Source organism: Balaenoptera musculus, chromosome 8 (assembly GCF_009873245.2).
Source record: "Balaenoptera musculus isolate JJ_BM4_2016_0621 chromosome 8, mBalMus1.pri.v3, whole genome shotgun sequence".
Classification (NCBI taxonomy): domain Eukaryota; kingdom Metazoa; phylum Chordata; class Mammalia; order Artiodactyla; family Balaenopteridae; genus Balaenoptera; species Balaenoptera musculus.
Genome location: NC_045792.1, coordinates 54,023,476 through 54,043,843, shown reverse-complemented (window position 1 = coordinate 54,043,843; position 20,368 = coordinate 54,023,476). Strand labels below are relative to the sequence as shown.

The window sequence follows — 20,368 nt, the reverse complement described above, 5'->3', positions numbered from 1 at the left end:
CACCATTTACCTTCTGAGTTCCTGAGAGGTTGCCTTTATTTACATGCTGATGTTCACCACAGATGAGATAAAACCTATTAACACTCAGAGAACAACCAGCTCCAGCTCCAAGACTACAACAACTATTTTTCCCTTGCCTCTTCCCTTGAGATGCACTCTTTATAGAAAGACTAGACCAGAATGGTTTTCCTGAGAGCCTTAGTGGCTCTTCTGCACTCCTTTCTTGACTGCTCCACACCATCACTACCCTCAGGCGCAGAGAGGAAGAGGAAGAAGTGGGCAAGTTGTGGCTAATCCTTCTTTGAAGACAGCCTTAAGGAGGAGAAGGACAGGCTGGATGTGGTGGAAAACATAAAAGAGGATTCTTCTGAAGATTCAATACTGGGGGGCTTTTCAATTTGTTTTTGAGGATGAGGGATGTCTACGCAGGAAATTGTTTCATCTGCCTCTATGGCAGACAATGAAGTTTGCAAGGGGGTCTCTCTGGTCGACTCCCAGATGGGTGCTTGGGTGGGTTCAAAGGCCTTCATGGTGGGCACCAGTTGTCTAACGTCATCCTTGCCAGGCATTGGTGTCTTGATGGTTTTGCTGACTTGCTCTGGTTTGCTGGCTTTCTTCATGGGGACTACTGAAAAACAGCTAGGGTCTGGGTGTTTCCTTACACTCTTGGTTAAAGTTGGGTAGAGGGTTGCTTGAATCCAAGGGATTTCCATAACTCGGGCGGGAGGATCTATGGATATATGTGAAGGTTCTTGATTCTCACTTTTTCCAGTTCGGAGGCTTATACTCTGAGATTCTGTGGGATAGAAAAGACAAAAACACAGATTCCTCAGATGTCACTTCTCCAATCTTTGCTGGTCACATGGTAAAACTGTAGTCATCTTTAAAATGTCAGCCTCTCACTTACCATCTCAGGTTCATTCCCCCTAGTTCTCTCCCTACCCAGGCTTTGGGCAGACTTTCCTATGGTCCTCAATTCATCAAGGTGCTGGAGTTTAAGAGAGACACTTCTCAACTCACTTTTTAGTTCTAGTAGGTTTTTTGTTTGACTCTTTAGAATTTTTAATGTAAATAATCATAAACTCAAATCAGGAGTTTTATTTCTTCCTTTATGCCTATTGCTTATCTTACTGAACTGGCTAGGATCTCCAACACAAGGTCAGATAGAAGTGGTGAGAGCAGATATCCTTGTTTTATTACTTTTTAAATTGAAATATAGTTAATTTACAAAGTTGTGTTAGTTTCTGGTGTACAGCAAAGAGATTCAGTTATATATATTCTTTTCATATTCTTTTCCATGATGGTTTATTAAAGGATATTGAATATATTTCCCTGTGCTATACAGTAGGACCTTGTTGTTTATCTATTTTATATATAGTAGTTTGTATCTGCTAATCCCAAACTACTAATGTATCCTTCCCCCGTCCCCTCCTTTTCCCCTTTGGTAACCATAATTTTGTTTTCTATGTCTGTGAGTTTGTTTCTGTTTCATAAATATGTTCATTTGTTTCATATTTTAGATTCCATATATAAATGATATCATTTCTGATTTAGTATGATAATCTCTAGGTCCAACCATGTTGCTGCAAATGGCATTATTTCATTCTTTTTAATGGTTGAGTAGTATTCCATTGTATATCACATCATATACATATATATATATATATATATATATATATATATATATATATATATATATATATCATATGTTTATCCATTCGTCTGTCAGTGGACATTTAAATTGCTCCCATGTCTTGGCTATTGTAAATTGTGCTGCTATAAACATTGGGGTGCATGTATCTTTTCAATTTAGAATTTTGTCCAGATATATGCCCAGTAGTGGGATTGCTGGGTCACATGGTAATTCTATCTTTAGTTTTTTAAGGAAACTCCATATTATTCTCCATAGTGGCTGTATCAATTTACATTCCCAGCAGTAGTGCAAGAGGGTTCCCTTCTCTCAACACCCTCTCCAGCATTTGTTATTTGTAGACTTTTTAATGATGGCCATTCTGATCAGTGTGAGGTGGTACCCTGTTGTAGTTTTGATTTGCATTTCTCTAATAATAAGTGATGCTGAGCATCTTTTCATGTGTCTACTGGCCATCTGCATGTCTTCTTTGGAGAAATGTCTATTTAGGTCTTCTGCCCATTTTTTCATTGGGTTGTTCATTTTTTTGTTATTGAGTTGTATGCACTGTTTGTATATTTTGAAAATTAAGCCCTTGTTGGTTGCATATTTTGCAAATATTTTCTCCCAGCCTGTAGGGTGTCTTTTCGTTTTGTTTATGGTTTCCTTTGCTATGCAAAAGCTTATAAGTTTGATTAGGTCCCATTTGTTTATTTTTGCTTTTATTTCTTTGCCTTGGGAGACTAACCTAACAAAATACTGGTATGATTTATGTCAGAGAATGTTTTGCCTATGTTCTCTTCTAGAGTTTTATGGTGTCATGTCTTACATTTAAGTCTTTAAGCCATTTTGAGTTTATTTTTGCATACGGTGAGAGGGTGTGTTCTAACTTCATTGATTTACATGTGGCTGTCCAGCTTTCCCAACACCGCTTGCTGAAGAGACTATCTTTTCTCCATTGTATACTGTTGCTTCCTTTGTCAAAGAGTAATTGATCACAGTTGTGTGGGTTTATTTCTGGGCTCTCTACTCTGTTCCATTGATCCATATGTCTGTTTTTATGCCAATACCATGCTGTTTCGATTACTGTAACTTTGTAGTATTGTCTGAAGTCTGGGAGGGTTATGCCTCTGACTTTGTTCTTTTTCCTCAGGATTGCTGTGATGATTCTGCGTCTTTTATAGTTCCATATAAATTTTAGGATTATTTGTTCTAGTTCTGTGAAAAATGTCATGGGTAATTTGATAGAGATCACATTAAATCTGTAGACTGCTTTGGGTAGTATGGCCATTTTAACAATACTAATTCTTCCAATCCAAGATCATGGGAAAATCTTTCCATTTCTTTGAATCCTCTTTAATTTCCTTTATTAATGTTTTATAGTTGTCAGCATATAAGCCTTTTGCCTCCTTGGTCAGGTTTATTCCTAAGCTTTTTTTTTTAATGCAATTTTAAAAGAAATTGGTTTTTTACTTTCCCTTTCTCATATTTCATTGTTAGTATAAAGAAATCCAACAGATTACTGTATGTAAATCCTGTATCCTGCTACCTTGCTGAATTCGTTTATCAGTTCTAGTAGTTTTTGTGTGGTCTTTAGGGTTTTCTATATATAGTATCATGTCATCTGCATATAATGACCATTTTACCTCTTCTCTTCCAATTTGGAAACCTATTTTTCTTTTTCTTATCTGATTGCTGTGGCTAGGATTTGCAATACTATGTTGAATGGAAGTGGTGAGAGTGGGCATCCTTGTCTTGTTCTAGATTTTAGTGGGAAGGCTTTCAGCTTTCCACCATTGAGTATTGTGTTGGCTGTGGATTTGTCATAAATGGCTTTTATTATGTTGATATATATTTCCTCTATACCCACACTGGTAAGTTTTTTTAATCATGAATGGATGTTGAATTTTGTCAAATGCTTTTTCTGTATCTATTGAGATGATCATGTGTTTTTTTACTTTTCTTTTGTTGATGTGCTGTATCACATTAATTGATTTGCATTTAGTTGAACCATCCTTGTGACCATGGGATGAATGCAACTTGGTCGTTGTGTATGATCTTTTCTATGTGCTGTTGGATTTGGTTTGCTAATATTTTCTTGAGAATTTTTGCATCTATATCCATCAAAGATATTGGCCTGTAATTTTCTTTTTTGGTAGTGTCTTTATCTGGTTTTGGTGTCAGGGTGATGGTGGCTTCATAGAATGACTTTGGGAGTGTTCCCTTTTGGAAGAGTTTGAGAAGGACTGATATAAGTTTTTCTTTGTAAGTTTGCTAGAATTCCCCAGTGAAGCCATCGGGTCCTGGGCTTTTGTTTGCAGGGAGTTTTTAAAAGTATAGATTCTATTTCACTTCTAGTGATCAGTCTGTTCAAACTGTGTATGTCATGTTGATTCAGTTTGGTGAGTTGTCTGTTTCTAGAAACTTGTCCATTTCTTGTAGGTTGTCCAATTTTTGGCATGTAATTGTTCATAGTATTCTCTTATTTTATTTTATTTTTTGTATGTCTGCTGTATTGGTTGTTATTGCTCCTTTCATTTTTTATTTTGTTTATTTGGGGCCTCTCTCTTTTCTTCTTGGTGAGTCTGGCTAGAGGTCTGTCGATTTTGTTTACCCTTTCATAAAAACCCAGCTGTTGGCTTTATTGATTTTTTTCTATTATTTTTTAATCTCTATTTTATTCATTTCCTCTCTGATCTTTATTATTTCCTTCCTTATGCTGACTTTAGGTTTTATTTCTTCTTTTTCTAATTCTTTTAGGTGGTAGATAAGATTGTTTATTTGAGATTTTTTCTTGTTTTTTGAAGAAGGCCTGTATTGCTATGAATTTACCTCTAAGAACTGCTTTTGCTGCATCACACAGATTTTGAATGGTTGTGTTTTCATTGTCATTTGCCTCAAGGTATTTTAAAAATTCTTCTTTAATTTCATTGTTGACCCATTGGTTTTTCAGTAGCATGTTGTTTAGTCTCCATGTAATTGTTTTTTCTCATTTCTTTTTCTGTGGTTGATTTCTATTTTCATGCCATTGTGGTCAGAAAAGATGCTTGAAATAATTTTTATCCTCTTAAATTCGTTGAGGCTTGTTTTTTGCCCTAGTATGTTGTCAATCCTAGAGAATGTTCCATGTGCACTCGAAAAGAATGTGTATTCTGGTTTTTTTGGATGTAATGTCCTGAAAATATCAGTTGTTTAACTTTTCTATTGTATCATTTAAGATCTCTGTTGCTTACTGATTTTCTGTCTGGAAGATCTGTCCATTGATGTGAGTGGGGTGTTAAAGTCTTCTACTATTATTTTATTCTCATCAATTTCTCCCTTTATGTCTGTTAGTATTTGTTTTGTGTATTTTGGTGCTCCTATATTAGGTGTATATATATTAATGAGTTTAATATACTCTTAATGTATTGATCCTTTTATTATTATAGTGTCCTTCATTATCTTTCTTTATGGTCTTTGTTTTAAAGTCTATTTTGTCTGATATGAGTACTGCTACCCCCACTTTCTTATCACTTCTGTTTGCATGAAACATCTTTTTCCATCCCCTCACTTTCAATCCATATGTGTCCTTCACCCTAAAGTAGGTCTCTTGTAGGCAGCATATTACATGCTCTTGTTTTTATCCAATCTGCCACTCTTTGTCTATTGATTGGAGCATTTAGTCCATTGACATTTAAGCTAATTTTTGATAGATATGTATTTATTTCCATTTTAAATCTTGTTTTCCAGTTGATTTTGTATTTTTTCTCTGTTCATTTCTTTTTCTTTTGTTTTTCCTTTTGTGGTTTGGTGGTTTTCTTTCGTATTATGCTTATGTTCTCTTCTTTTTGGTTTTTATGAATCTATTGTATACTTTTTATTTGTAGTTACACTGTTTTTCAAGTATGTTAACCCATTAGTATATCTACTTGCTTTAAACTGGTAGTCACATAAGCTGAAACATAGTTTTTAAAAATCTACATTTTTGTACTCTCCTCTCCCACTTTTAATGATTTTGATGTCCTCTTTTACATCTTTTTATTCTTTTGCTGTTCACTGTAGTTACCATCACTTTCCCGAAATTTTTTTTTAACCTGTGTACTGACTTAAGTGATTTACTTTCCAAATGTGATTTTCTCTTTCACGTAGATTCTTGCTTCTTTTCTATTTAGAGAAAACCTTTCAATATTTCTTTTAGAATAAGTTTAGTATTGCTGTATTCTTTTAGTTTTTGCTTGTCTGAGAAATTCTTTCTCTCTTTCTATTCTAAATGATAATCTTGCTGGGTAGAGTATCCTAGGTTGCAGGTTTTTCCCTTTCAGGACTTTGAATATATCTTGCCACTCTCTTCTTGGTCTGCAGTGTTTCTATAGAGAAATCAGCTGATAGCCTTGTGGGGAGTTCCCTTGTAATTAACTCTTTGTTTTTCTCTTGCTGCCTTTAGAATCTTCTCTTTATCTTTAACTTTTGCAAAATTTTAAAATAAATTTATTTATTTATTTATTTTTGGCTGCGTTGGTTCTTCATTTCTGTGCGAGGGCTTTCTCCAGTTGTGGCGAGCGGGGGCCACTCTTCATCGCGGTGCACGGGCCTCTCACTGTCACGGCCTCTCGTTGCGGAGCAGGCTCCAGACGCGCAGGCTCAGTAGTTGTGGCGCACAGGCTTAGTTGCTCCGTGGCATGTGGGATCTTCCCGGACCAGGGCTCGAACCCGTGACCCCTGTATCGGCAGGCAGACTCTCAACCACTGCGCCACCAGGGAAGTCCAACTTTTGCAATTTTAATAATAATATGTCTTGGTGTAGGTCTGTTTGAGTTCATCTTGTTTGGGACGTTCTGTGCTTCCTGTACCTGGATATGTGTTTCCTTCTTTAGGTTTGGGACGTCTTCAGCCATAATTTCTTCAAATACATTTTTGATTCCCCTTTCTCTTTCTTCTCCTTTTGGGATTCCTATTACGTGTAGATTGGCACCTTTTACATTACCCCATACACCTCATATATTGCTTTCTTTTTTTTTTCATTTGTCTCTTTTGTCTGCTGTTCCGATTGGGTGATTTCCATTGTTCTATCTTCCAGATCATTTATTCATGCTTCTGCATTATTTAGTCTGCTATTTATTGCCTTTTGCTCAGCTTTTGTCTTGGTAAATGAGTTTTCTAATTTTAACTGCTTCCTTTTTACAATTACTTTTTACAGTAATCTGCATTTCTATCAATAGGCCTTCTTAATTCCTTCAGTATTTTTATTACCTCCTTTTTGAACTTGGGATCTGGTAAACTGGAGATATCTATTTCATTGTTTGTCCTTTCAGGCGAATTTTCTTGATTGTTTAATTGCGAGTGGTTCCTCTGCTTCTTCATTTTACTCATATTTTTCTGACCCTATGAGTTTTGGAGAAACAGTTATCTACTGTGGTTTTAAATGGCTGTTTTTATGTGGGAGTGTCCCTTTGTTGCCTCCATGTGTCTAATATTTTTGGTGTGAGGGCTGTTTTCAGTATGGACGCCTGCCTCATCTTTCCTCAGTGTTTGCTGGCTGTTATCCCCTTAATAGAGAGTGTAATTATTGTTGGGGTGACCAGAGCCTGCAAGGGATGTTGAGCAGGGCCTCTTCTTTGCTCTTTAGTTGTCATAGCCCTGTTGGGCACAGGGTCTACTCCCCAGTTGTTGGAGAAGACACCCTCATATCCGTTTCTGAACTGCAGCATGAGGTAGGTGGGGCTGGAGTGCTCTTGCTGGGAGAGGATCCACTGAGTATTCCTCCGCAGGAGCTGTGTATATTAAGTCCCCTACATACAAACCTTCAAGTTGCAAACTTTCAAAGATGCAAACATGCATTTTCATGTCCAATCACATAAGTTAGTTCATGCGTCTGGTGTACATTGTCATGTTCGTGCATCCTCTACAAGTTGTTGTGCTTTTGTGTACTTTACTGTACAGTACTGTATACAGTATAGTAGTACAGTATCTTTATTTCAAGCCCAGGATGTCCGGAAGCAAGCGTAAATGCAGCAGTGATGTAGCTTATACTGCTAAGATGTGCCAAGTGATAACGATGGAAACAAAAGTGAAAATAATTGAGAGAGTGGAGTGAGGCGAAAAGATGGTAGCCGTCCTTGTTCTTATAACATGAATCATTCAACCATCAGCATGATTCTAAAGAACAAGGACAAGATCACAGAACATGTGAAGTCTTCTGTGCCAATAATGTCAACAATAATATCAAAGAAGAGTGGAAAAAATGGAGGAGATGGAGAAACTTCTCAGTGTGTGAATGCAGGATCAGCACTAGTGTCGAGTCCCCCTCAGCTTAATGTTGATTCAAGAGAAAGCTAAAAGCCTTTTATGAAGACTTGAAGAAGAAACATGGTGAAGAATCAGAGGGTGCCAGCCATGGCTGGTTCCATTGGTTCAAGGCTAGAGCCAAACTTCACAATGTAAAAGTAAGTGGCAAGGCAGTGAATGCAGATACAGTAGCTGCCTGGGAATTTCCTGAAATGCTTTGAGAAATTATTGATGAAGGCATGTATTTACCCGAGCAGGTTTTTAATGTAGATGAGACAGGACTGTACTGGAAGAGGATGCCAGACCGAAGTTACATCAGTAAGGAGGAAAAGTTGATGCCAGGCTATAAAGCAGCAAAGGACAGGCTAACTCTGTTGTTGTGTAGCAATACTTCCAGCAGTATGAAGCTGAGGCCCCTCTTAGTTTATCATTCAGAGAACTCAAGAGCCCTTTAAACATAGGCAAGGGCTCTCTTCCTATTGTGTGGAAGAGTAACCCCAAAGCCTGGGTTACATAGACCATTTTCCAGGACTGGATTTTCCACTTTATCCCAGAGGGAGAGAAATATTGCTTGGAGAAGGACGTCAACATTCTTTTGCTGCTGGACAGTGCTCCAGGCCACCCCCCATTCACGGACAACTTTCATCCCAAAGTAGTGCTTCCGCCACCAAACACTACATTGCTCTTCCAACCTATGGACCAGGGAGTTACAGTGATTTTCAAGAAATATTATTTATGTCACACATTTTGTCAGGCAGTAAAAGTGAGTGACAAATCAGGAACAACCTTGTGACAATTTTGAAAGGACTATAACATCTACAAGCCCACAAAAAACATTGACTTTGCTTGGTGTGAGGTTATGGCCATAACCATAAATGGGGTACGGAAGAACCTTTGCCCGCAGTTTGTTCACAATTTTCATGGATTTGAGAATGTGGATGAGGAGTTCAAAGAGGTCTTCAGCAACTTAGTGACCCTCAGCAAGAAGCTGGAGCTAGATCTGCAAGAGGACAACTTCACTGAACTCCTTGCTGTGTAACATGAGGAGCTTACTAATGAAGACCTGACAGAATTGGAGGCCCAGAGAAAGGACAAAGACAGACAAGAGGAAGAAGAAGTAACTGAAGAACCAGAGATTCATGACGCAGGAAATGGCAAAGGGATTTTCTTTATTTGAGGAGGCACTGTTAGTTTTTGAGGCACAGGACCAGAATGTAGAACAGTACTCAAAGGTTGCAGCAGCCGTTCAGAATGCAATCCAGTGCTACCATGTCATCTATGACAAGAAAAAAACAGCTACTACCCAGACATCACTGGATCATTTTTTCACGAGGGTAGATAGAATTGAATCCAGCAATGAACTAGAACCTGTGCCATCAACGTCAGGCATCAGTGAAATTGCAGCTTGCCCTCCATCTCCTATTGCTGATGATTCTTCAGCTCTACCATCTCCCACCTCCTCTCCCTCTTCCAGTCAGTAACTCTTCTTGCCTGTTCATGTGATGCCAGCCCCTGTATGCCAGCTGTTGTACTGTACTACTGTACGTTTCAAGGTACCACACTGTAAGATTAAAAATGTTTATTTTTGTGTTTTTTTTTGTAAAGGTTAGAAAGGCTTTTTTTTTGATAAATTTATTTATTTTATTTATTTTATTTTTGGCTGTGTTGGGTCTTCATTGCTGTGCATGGGCTTTCTCTAGTTGCAGCAAGCAGGGGCTACTCTTCCTTGCAGTGCGTGGGTTTCTCATTGTGGTGGCTTCTCTTTTTTTCAGAGCACAGCCTCTAGGCACGGAGGCTTCAGTAGTTGTGGCTCACGGGCTCTAGAGTGCAGGCTCAGTAGTTGTGGTGCTGGGGCTTAGTTGCTCCACGGCATGTGGGATCTTCCCAGACCAGGGCTCGAACCTGTGTCCCCTGCATTGGCAGGCGGATTCTTAACCACTGCGCCACCAGGGAAGCCCTTGTTTGTTTTTTATGTATTATTTGTGTGAAAAGTTATTATAAACCTATTACAGTATAGTGCTATATAGCCGACTGTGTTAGTTGGTTTCCTAGGCTAACTTTGTCGGACTTATGAACAAATTGGACTTAACGAACGCACTCTCAGAACGGAACTCATTCGTATGTAGGGGACTTACTGTACTGGGAAGTGCACTCTGTGGTGTCACCTGTCACCCATACACTGTTTTGGGCACTGCCCTCAGCCCGGACTCAACCATGGGAATTCAGGCAATCAGCCCGGGTATCCCTCAGGCACTGTACTCACAAAGCCTCTAGCGCAGATCTGTTGGCACAGAACCACTGAAGTCAGGCACGGAGACTGCCATAGTCACGCACCTGGTCCCACCATTGGAGCTACTGAGTCAGTCCAAACCTTGGCCCCGCCTCAGTGTGCTTGCACGGCAAAGCCTGCAGCCACTATAGCCGGACCCGCTCCAGCCACAGGAACACAAGTAATCTGCTTGGATATCCCAGACAAACTGAGTTTACATAGCTACGTGTGTCGCATAAGTCCCTGGGTTGCACAACCACTGCGCACTCAGATTTCAGTCCTGCTTCTGAAGTCGCTCAGCCTCTGGGGATCAGCTGGAATTTCAACCCCACCTCCACTTATGGGCAACCCGCCAGCGCTTGCGTGCTCCCAGAGCTCATAGAGATGGAGCCACTCCTGCTGTGAGCATGTTGAGTAAAGCTGCTATGGCGGGGCCCATCCCACTCTTCGTGCACATTAACAGTGGGGCTTCAGTGGCAGAGCCCTGCCTGCTGTGAGCACGCTGAGAATGAGGCTGCTATGGTGAGCCTCACCCCTCCCTTCGCACATGCGTGTTAACAATGGGGCTTCAATGGTGGACCTGGGCTCCTTCCTGCACACACCCCCAGTTGCAGCTTGGACCACACTCCAGCCCCTTCAGGCTGTCTCCATGCAGTCAATCCATCTTCTCTCTGGGTCTGTCCTCTGAATCCCAAGCTTCAGCACCCAGCACCCCACACACACCAGCAGACATGTGTCTCAGGCTAGGGAGTGCAGGGAGGCGGCCAGACCCTCTGTGCTGGTCTTTCTCTGTTCTGCCTGCTGCAAACTGGCTGCTGCACTCTCCTCCAAGCCTCTGGAGCTCTCTTTCTGTTCTACCTGACATCCCCACCAGTGAAAGCGCTTTCCAGTGTGAGGGAACCTTTCCTCTTTCACAGCTCCCTCCCAGGGCACAGGTCCCACCCCAATTCCATTTTTTTTTTCTTTCCTCTTACCCAGTTATGTGGTGATCTTTTTTGCAATTTTGGTTTTATGAGATCTTCTGCCAGCATTCAGCAAGTATTCTGGGAGAACTGTTCCACATGTAAATGTATTTTTGATGTATTTGTGGGAGGAGGTGAGCTCCCCATCTTCCTATTCCACCATCTTGATCAGGCTCCCCTTGTTTTATTTCTGATCTTAGAGGGAAAATATTCATTGTTTCACCATTAAAATGATACTGGCTGTAGGTTTTCTGTAAATATTTTCCATCAGATTGAGGAAGTCTCATTCTATTCCTAGTTTGCCCAGAGCTTTGATCATAAATGGGTGTTGATTCTTGTCAAATATGCTTTTTCTACTTTATTTTGTTAATATGGTGGATTATAATGATTAATTTTCAAATGACATATTCATCTTGCACTTTTGGGATAAACCCCACTTACTCAAGATGCATTATCCTTTTTATATACTGATAGATTCAATTTGCTAATATTTTGTTCAGGATTTTTGTCTAAGTTCATGAATGATATTGATCTGTATACTTAGTACTTGTAACATCTTTGTCAGGTTTTATATGAGTGTATTGCTTACCTCAAAGAATCAGCTGGGAAGTGTTCCTTCCTCTTCTTTTTCTGAGTTGGTATGGGATTTCCTTCCTTCCTTCCCTCCTTCCTTCCTTCCTTTTTATTTCTTAAATATTTGATCAACCAGTGAAACTCTTTGGCCCTGGACTTTTCTTTATGGTGAAGTTTTTGATATACAAATTTGACTCCGACAGATAGTAGGCTATTACAAATTTATGTATCTTCTCTCAATTCTAGTAAGTTTTGTATTTCAAAGAATTTCTCTACTTCAAGTTGTCAAATATGATGGCATAAAAATGTTCATAATATTCCTTTTTATGTCTAGGATCTGGAGTGATATTTCCTCTTTCATTCATCATTTATCATATTGGCAATCAAACTCTCTCTCTCGCTAAAAGTTTATCAATTTTATTTATCTTTTCAAGAACCAACTTTTCATTTTCTCTATGTTTGTATCTTTTCTATTTCGTTGATTCCTGCTGTCTTTAGTGTTTCCTTCCTTTTACTTAGAGAAAAATTTACTTTTCTTTTTCTAGATTCTTAAGGCAGAAAATTAATCAATATTAAAGCAATATTCCCTCTAACATTTAAAGTTAGAAATGTCCCTCTAAGTCCTGCTTTAGCTGTACCCCACAAATTTTGTTGTTGTATATGCATTATCCTTTAGTTTGAAATATTTTCCAACTTCCCTTGTGATTTATTCCTTGGTCAATGGGGTTTTAAGAAATACACTAATTTCCAGCATCTAGAGGCTTATCTAGATATCTTATTCATGTTTGTTTCTAATTTAATTTTGCTGTGGTCACAGAACATACTCTGTAAGATTTCAGTCTTCTGAAATTCATCTATTGATGATACTTTTCACACTTTTTTATTTTATGCATTCCTTAACTAATTATTGTAATTTTAGTTATTTTTACTACTTTTGTCTTTTAACCTTCATGCTTGCTTTATAAGTGATTGATCCCCTATCTTTATTATATATTTACATTTTCCAGTGAGATTTTAATTTTTGTATGTTTTCTTATTATCAATTAGTGCCATTTCTTTTCAGTTTAAAGAAGTCCCTTTAATATTTCATGTAGAATCAGTGTAGTGGTGATAAACTCCTTTAGTTTTTGCTTATCTTGGAAACTCTTAATCTCTCCTTCATTTCTGAATGATAAACTTGCTGGGTAGAGAGTTCTTGGTGGGATTTTTTTTCCTTTCAGCACTTTGAATATGTCACATGACTCCTTTGTTGCCTCAAGTTATTTTTCTCTTGCTGCTTTAAGGATTCCCTCTTTATCCTTAACTTTTACCATTTTAATTGTAATGTGTCGTATGTGTGTCTCTTTGGGTTCATCTTATTTGGAGCTCTCTGGGATTCCTGGACCCAGATATCTGTTTCCTTCCCCAGATTAGGAAATTTTTTAGTCACTATTTCTTCAAATAATTTTTCTGGCCCTTTCTCTCTCTCTTCTCCTTCTGAGACCCATATAATGCAAATGTTATTCCACATGACGTTTTCCCAAAGGTTCCATATGATAGCTTCACTTTTTAAAATTCCTTCTTCATTTTGCTGCTCTGTCTGGGGGAGTTCCACTATTCTATCTTTTAGCTTGCTCATTCGTTTTTCCACCTCATCTACTCTGCTGTTGAAGCCGCTAGTGTATTTTTTCAATTCAGTCATAACTTCTGTTTGGTACTATCTTATATTTTTTATCTCATTGTGAAAGTTCTCACTATGTTCATCCTTTCCTTTCCTGAGTTTGATGAGCATATTTATGACCATTACATTAAAGTCTATCAGGTAGATTGCTTATCTCAGTTTCCTTCAGTTGTTTTTCTGAGCTTTCTGTCTTGTTCGTTTGACTAGACCATATTCCTCTCTCTCCTCATTTTGCCTAATTCTCTGTTTCTTTCTATGTATTAGGTAAATCAGCTGTCTCTCCCAGGCTATTGTATAGATTGTCATGTAGTCTATTTGGGGAAATATGCCATGTACACTTGAAAATATTGTATATTCTGCAGTTGTTGGGTAAAATGTTATATGTCAATTAGGTCAAGGTGGCTGAAAGTGTTATTCAGACTTCTATATTCTTTCTTGTTTTATTTTTTGTGTTTAATTGTTCTTTCAAGTACTGAGTAAAGAATGTTAAAATCTCCAACTATGATCTCTCTTTCAGTTGTTGTCTAACATGTTTTGAAACTCTGTTATTAACTGAACACAGAGTTCAGTTAACTGAAAACAGAGTTATATTAACTGAAAACAGACTTATAACTATAATGCCTTCCTGATATACTGACCTTTTCATCATTATGAAATCTATCTCTGTTTCCAGTAATGTTCCATGTTTTGAAGTTTCTTTTTTCAGAAAATATTTTTATGTTTATTGTTTGCATGGCATATCATTGTCCCATCCTTTCACTTTGTAATCTACTTGTACCTTTGTATTTGAAGTATTTCTTTTGTAGACAGCATATGGTTGGGTCTTGCTTTTTTCTATCTAGTCTGACAATCTCTACTTTTGATTTGAGTATTTGATCCATTTATATTTAATGTAATTAATTAAATGGTTGAATTAATGGTGACCACGTTTCAACTTGTCTTCTATTTGTTTTGTCTGTTATTTTGCCTCCTTTGTCCTTTTCTCTCTGAATCCATCTACTATAAAGAGAGATTCTCCTGCTGGCATTGAAGAAAAACCTGCCACATTGTGAGTGGGCCAAATGGCTAGGACTGGATATGGTTTCTAAACTCAAATCAAAACCCAGTCAACAGTGATCACAAAAAAAGGGGCATTTCAGCTCCTGTGAGGAACTAAATTCTGCCAACAACCAGTGATCTTGGAGACTCTAAGTCTCAGAAGAGATTGCTGCCCAGGCCAACACCTCAATGTTAGCCTGGAGAGACTCTATGAAGAGGACCTAACAAACCCATGCCTCCACCCCTGACCCACACAAACTGTGAGATGATAAATTTGTGTTGCATTGAGCTGCTAAATTTGTGGTAATTTTTTCTATAGCAATAAAAAACTAATACATACGGTAATAGAATCTATCCAAAATGAAGCAAAGAAATTAAATAGGCTAAAAATAAACATGAACAGAGTTTCAGTCACTTATAGGATAAAATGAAACTGTCTAACATCTATGTAATTGGAATCCCAGAAAGAAGGTAGAGGCAAAAAAATTTGAAAAATAAAGACTGAAAATTTATCCAGTTTGATAAAAATTATACTGTGACTGATCTAAGTAGCTCAAAAAACTCCAAGCAGGGTGGACACACACACACACAAACACACTCACTCACTCACTTATATACACACTCATATACAACAAGATAAACTATAATCAAATTACTGAAAACCAGTAATAAGAGAAACAATCTTAAAAAGCAGCCAGAGAAAAAGGACATATTACAAGTAAAGGAACAATGATTTTTTTTTAAAAAATGGAAGATCTTTTTGGAAGACTTTTCATAAGAAACTATATGAGACAGAAGACAACTTCTTTAAAGGTCTGAAAAATATATCCTAAAGCTAGAGAGGTGATAAAGCATTCCAGTGGCAGCAGTAGGTGCAGCAGTACATGCCCATCTTGGAGATGGTCATGGTGCAAGATGTGACACTATGCTTAGTGTTCAAGGCTCTATTCTCCCCAAACTGAATGGATCTGGATGGTGGTTTTGGCTTCTTTCCAGTCTTCCTTGTTCCTTGCCTGATTCCAAACTTGGCCCACCCCTTCTAGGTATCTCTTGGAGGTACTCAAACAGCCTTTTCATGCATTTACTTAGTTCAGGCAAAATTGGTTTCTCTAATTGGGCAACTAAAAAATCTTAAAAACAGGAAAAATTCTTAATTTATTTCCTACTTACCTTACTCTCTTATCATCATTCAACAAAGTTTGAAGTTGGGGTCAAGTTAACTCAGTACTTTTCTAAGGCATTATAGCCTTGTCTTTTATCCCAATTTAAACAGCTCTTTGAGCTTTCCTTTAAAATTTCTCTCCTGTTCATGCTTTCCTCAACATTCCCATATTCTTTTCATTTCTTCACTGGATTACTGTTATGGGCTAAATTGTGTGTCCCACATTCATATGTTGAGGCCATAACCTCCAGTACCTCAAAATCTGCCTGTATATGGAAACTGGGCCTTTAAAGAGGTGATTAAAACGAGGCCATTGGGGTTGGCCCTGATCCAGTCTGACTAGAGTAGAGAAAATTTGGACACACAGAGAGACACGGGGCAGGGGTGGGTAGAGGTGTGTGCACAGAAAAAAGGCTGTGTCAGGACACAGAAGAAAGTGGCTATCTGCTAGCCAAGGAGAGAGGCCTCAGTAGAAACCAAACGTGCTGACACAATGATCTTGCACCTCTAGCCTCCAGAACTGTGCGAAAATCAATTTCTGTGTTTTAGCCACCCAGTCCATGGTATTTTGTTATGGCAGCCCTAGTTTACTAATAAAACTACTAAAAATCATAAGGGAGCTGGAACATAGCCTTCAGACTTCCTAACAGCCAGCAGAGTGATCTAAAAATCCATGTAACTCAGCGTTATTTGAGATCTCTCTGTCCCTTAAGAGATTTCAGTGAGCTTGGTTTAAACCTCCAGTTTCACAGAATGAAAGTCCATTTCCTTTCATTTAATTTATTCAAATTTCTGAACTTATTTTTTCATGGTCCCTTTGGATTCATCACTGCAACTCTAAGTAATGTATGAGTTTAACCCTCTGCCAGCTGGTACATGGCATCTCATGATCTTCACCACTGTCCACAAGAAATTAAATTAATTCATGATTTTGTGACTGTATCAACTTTACCTAAGGCTCCAAGAGCTATGGGAGGAAACTGTATCTTGTACTGCACAGTCCTCTGCTTCCTAACTGGTTTTCCCTTTGACATTGCACTGGCTTCCCAAACCAGTAACTCACTGTGTGATTATACCCACAACCACCTGAATAATAAACTCTAGTTTCCATTCCCTTACTGGACCTATCTCACTTCGCCTCTGAGTTATTCTGCTGAATAATAAGTTATTCTGCTATTCCATCCCTTTACTCAGAAGTCTACACAAGCTCCCTTGTTTGAAATTCATTTGCCATCTCCTGATTGCTTATATGCAGAGCCTAGACTCTATTCCAGCATTCCCCCTCCACAGTTTTCTCCCTCCACCTTCCAATATACATCACCCACAACTGAAGCCACATAAAGCACATTCAGCCCTGATAAGCATGGAACCTTCTCTGTCCTGGACCTAGGTGCCTAGCCTAATGGTATCAATTGCTATGCCTTTGCCTGCTTCGTCACTGCTCTCTGTGGGCCAGAACCTCTGTTCTCTTGTGTCACCCTACATAGACGGCTTTCAGTTACTTCAGTCTCTCTCACAGTGCCTGGCGCAAAGTAGGTACTCAATAACTATGTGATGAATGAATATATCAACAAGTGAACAAAAAATACCCGTGTTCAAAATCTTCCAAGGAGTCTCATTGTTTAGAGGATAACGTCCACAAAGAATCCTGATGCCAAGGGCCCTCCAGAAATGTGCCCAGCCTCTTTGTCCCAACTTCTCACTGGTCCCCACTCTTTCAACTCTTGTCGAAAACATTAAAGGCAGGCCCTGTATCCTGGAGGCAACGGGTAGGGATGAAGAGAGTGGGCTAGGCCTCTGATTTACCTGTGTGAATGCCGGTGCTCTTGAGTAATTTTTCTTTTTGGCTCTCTCTCCACCTGGAAGGAAGCAGACCATCCATGAGCCTCATAGACCTCTTCCAAAATAGGCCATAATTCAAGGCAGTGGCCAGAAAAGAACATTATCCAGTCAAATTCTACCTTAAGCAAAGGGTTTGTAGTTTCCCCCTTTAAAGGAGAACTCAAATGAGGAAATGATGGGCATGATGAGGTCTAAACAACCATGGTCTCTTCTAGCTAAAATTCTTCTACCAGATGTCCCCTCTCCCACCCTGAACCTTGCAATCTTGAAGCATTTTCCCTCAAGAATTCTCAAATGTTATTTTCTTGGACAGATAAAAAGACTATGGTCTGGAAAGGGGCAGTGATTTTCCCAGGGTCACCCAGAAACTAAGGACAAAGCCAGGACTAAAATCCAGGCTTTCCGGAGTGTGAACTTGCTCTTTACACAGCACTCTGCATGTCCAATTTTGTGGAAGGTGGGAAGGTGGAGACAATTGTTCTGAACAACCTTCAACCCCTGTCCTCTCCCAACTGATCCACACCAAAACAGTAGTAACAGGCTTTGATTAAGCTTTAGTGAGAGTCCTTATTCTTAGAACATGGTCTCATTTTGAGGAGGTAGAAGGGGTGTGAGGAGCTGCAAGCAGCATGAGAAGAAATGGGAGGTTCAGATGATAAAACCCTGTCTCCCTGAGAATTTGCCATATAGAATTATGGGGAAAATGTAACTGTTTTTCCTCAAATTTCCATAAGGACCATTTATATTTTTATTTTGGGAAAAAATCATTTAAAATTACAAATATATGCTTACCAATGAAAATAAAATATGGCAACAATGAAAACTGCAGAAACACAATCCATGAGAATCCACATGAACTTATAGTAACTTGGTGTCTGCAAAACAGAAAATAGTTAAAGGATTTACAGCTAGAAGGAATTTTAGATCATGTAGGCCAGATCCCTTGCTTGGCTGCCAGGGACAGAGAGGGGGCAGACCAGGCAGAGGAACCTTGATTGATGGGGTTGGTCTCAAACACAGAGAGTACCTGCTGCTATCCTAACAATACCCCCTTACATGTGCCAAAGGCTCTACAAAGGATAAAATACTTCACACACTTCTCCCTGGAGCCTCAAGATAGGTGTTTGAGGGAGTCCCAGAGCAAGTCTATTCTGGACCCAGGACTACAGCCCAAGTTTCTTGACTTCCAGTGCTCTATGTTTTCATGGTATGGCTTCCAAAACCTGGCTGTGCATCCAAATCTACCTGAGCAGCTTTTAGTAATACAGGTTCCTGGGCCTCACTACAGACTCAGGAATTAGAATTTCTGTATTTTTAACAAGCTTCCCAGGAACAAGTAACCAGTCCGTGAACCAGCATTTAGGAATCCTTCTCCTAAATCATCATGCTTCAGATAAATATGTTGAAATTATAATTCTTAACTAACATGCCAACTTCTCCAGTCTCCTTGCCTGAATCACCCATTTCACAGAGCTCCATCTTCTAGGTTCTCTTGTATGAGTTTTTCATTTCGCTAGTTTACTCATCCCTTTCCACCTTCATTGTCCCCCTTCTAGTATTACTTGATGGTACTGGGGCTATCATTTTTATTTTTTCTTATGCCATTTCCACCCTATCCCAAGGTCTTTCCTTGGACTGATTAACAATGATAATAATAATAACAATAACATGAACTATCATGATAAAGATGAGAACAACTAACATTAATGAGAATTTACAGGAGTTAAGGAAGCATTCCAAGCACTTCAAAGGTATTTTCACAGCTAATCCTCACAACAGCTCTACTACGCATGTACATTAGAAGCTCTTAACCAACTTCCAGTAAACTGAGGCTCTTAATCCTCTCTGGGAACCTGACTGACCAGTGCTTTGGCCTGCTTCAGGATGCCCACCAAGTGAGTTGTACCGTCACCAAGAATCAGTTGTTCTTACTACCCAAATGGCTTAGAACAGCTGTACCAGTTGTTAAAATTGTGCAGTGTAGTTCAGTGTTACTTAAATCTGTAAAATCTGAGTTAAAAAGTATGTCATTTTCAAGGAAACTAAGTCGATGCTTTGAAAAACTTGATGAAGAAAGAAAAGGTCATTACAAAATAAACTGCTTTTGATTTAGGTATAAGAGAAACACTAAGAGATGAGGGGAGGATTATAAAAAATTGGGTGGCTTCCTCCTTCCTGTCATTTCTCCAAATGACTTCATGTTCTTGTTTTTTTTTTAATTTTTAAAAATATTTATTTATTTATGCATCTTGGCTGCACCGGGTCTTAGTTGAGGCATGCAGGATCTTTTAGTTTCGGCATGCAGGATCTTTTTGTTGTGGCATACAGACTCTTAGTTGCAGCATGCAGACCTCTTAGTTGTGGCATGCAGACTTAGTTGCAGCATGCAGGCTTTTTGGTTGTGGCATACGGGAATTTTTAGTTGCAGCATGTGGGTTTCTTAGTTGTGGCATGCAGACTTCTTAGTTACAGCATGCAGGCTCTTAGCTGTGGCATGCGGGTTTCTTAGTTGTGGCATGTGGGTTCTTAGCTGCGGCATGCGGACTTCTTAGTTGTGGCATGTAGACTTCTTAGTTGCGGCATGCGGGCTTCTTAGTTGTGACATGCAGATTTCTTAGTTGCGGGCTCTTAGTTGTGGCATGCAGGATCTTTTAGTTGCTTCTTAGTTGCAACATGTGAACTCTTAGTTGAGGCATGTATGCGGGATCTAGTTCCCTGACCAGGGATCGAGGCCAGGCCTCCTGCATTGGGAGCGCAGAGTCTTACCCTCTGGACCACCAGGGAAGTCCCTCAAGTTCTTGTTGTGCTTTAAGGAAACAAAACTTAGAAATCATAGATGGTTCATTGGGAAGTATACAAAAGCAAGAGAATACAGAATTCAATCAGCTGAAATACACTCAAAGGAAAGACGTCAAAAAGTGAATGAATAGTTTAAATTAAAATGTGTGAGGTATGTATGTGGTAGATT

General features: G+C 39.0%; 1 protein-coding gene across 1 annotated transcript in view; it reads right to left on the bottom strand.

Moving 5' to 3' along the window:
• Positions 1-290: 290 nt before the first annotated feature.
• The window catches only part of GDPD4 (glycerophosphodiester phosphodiesterase domain containing 4), a 145,371-nt gene continuing 125,293 nt past the window's right edge, over positions 291-20,368 (bottom strand). The window contains exons 14-16 of the mRNA XM_036861288.1: positions 18,193-18,275; positions 17,365-17,417; positions 291-796 (exon numbers count right to left, since the gene is read on the bottom strand). Coding sequence (XP_036717183.1) covers positions 291-796; positions 17,365-17,417; positions 18,193-18,275 — 642 coding nt within the window. The remainder of the gene's footprint in view (positions 797-17,364; positions 17,418-18,192; positions 18,276-20,368) is intronic.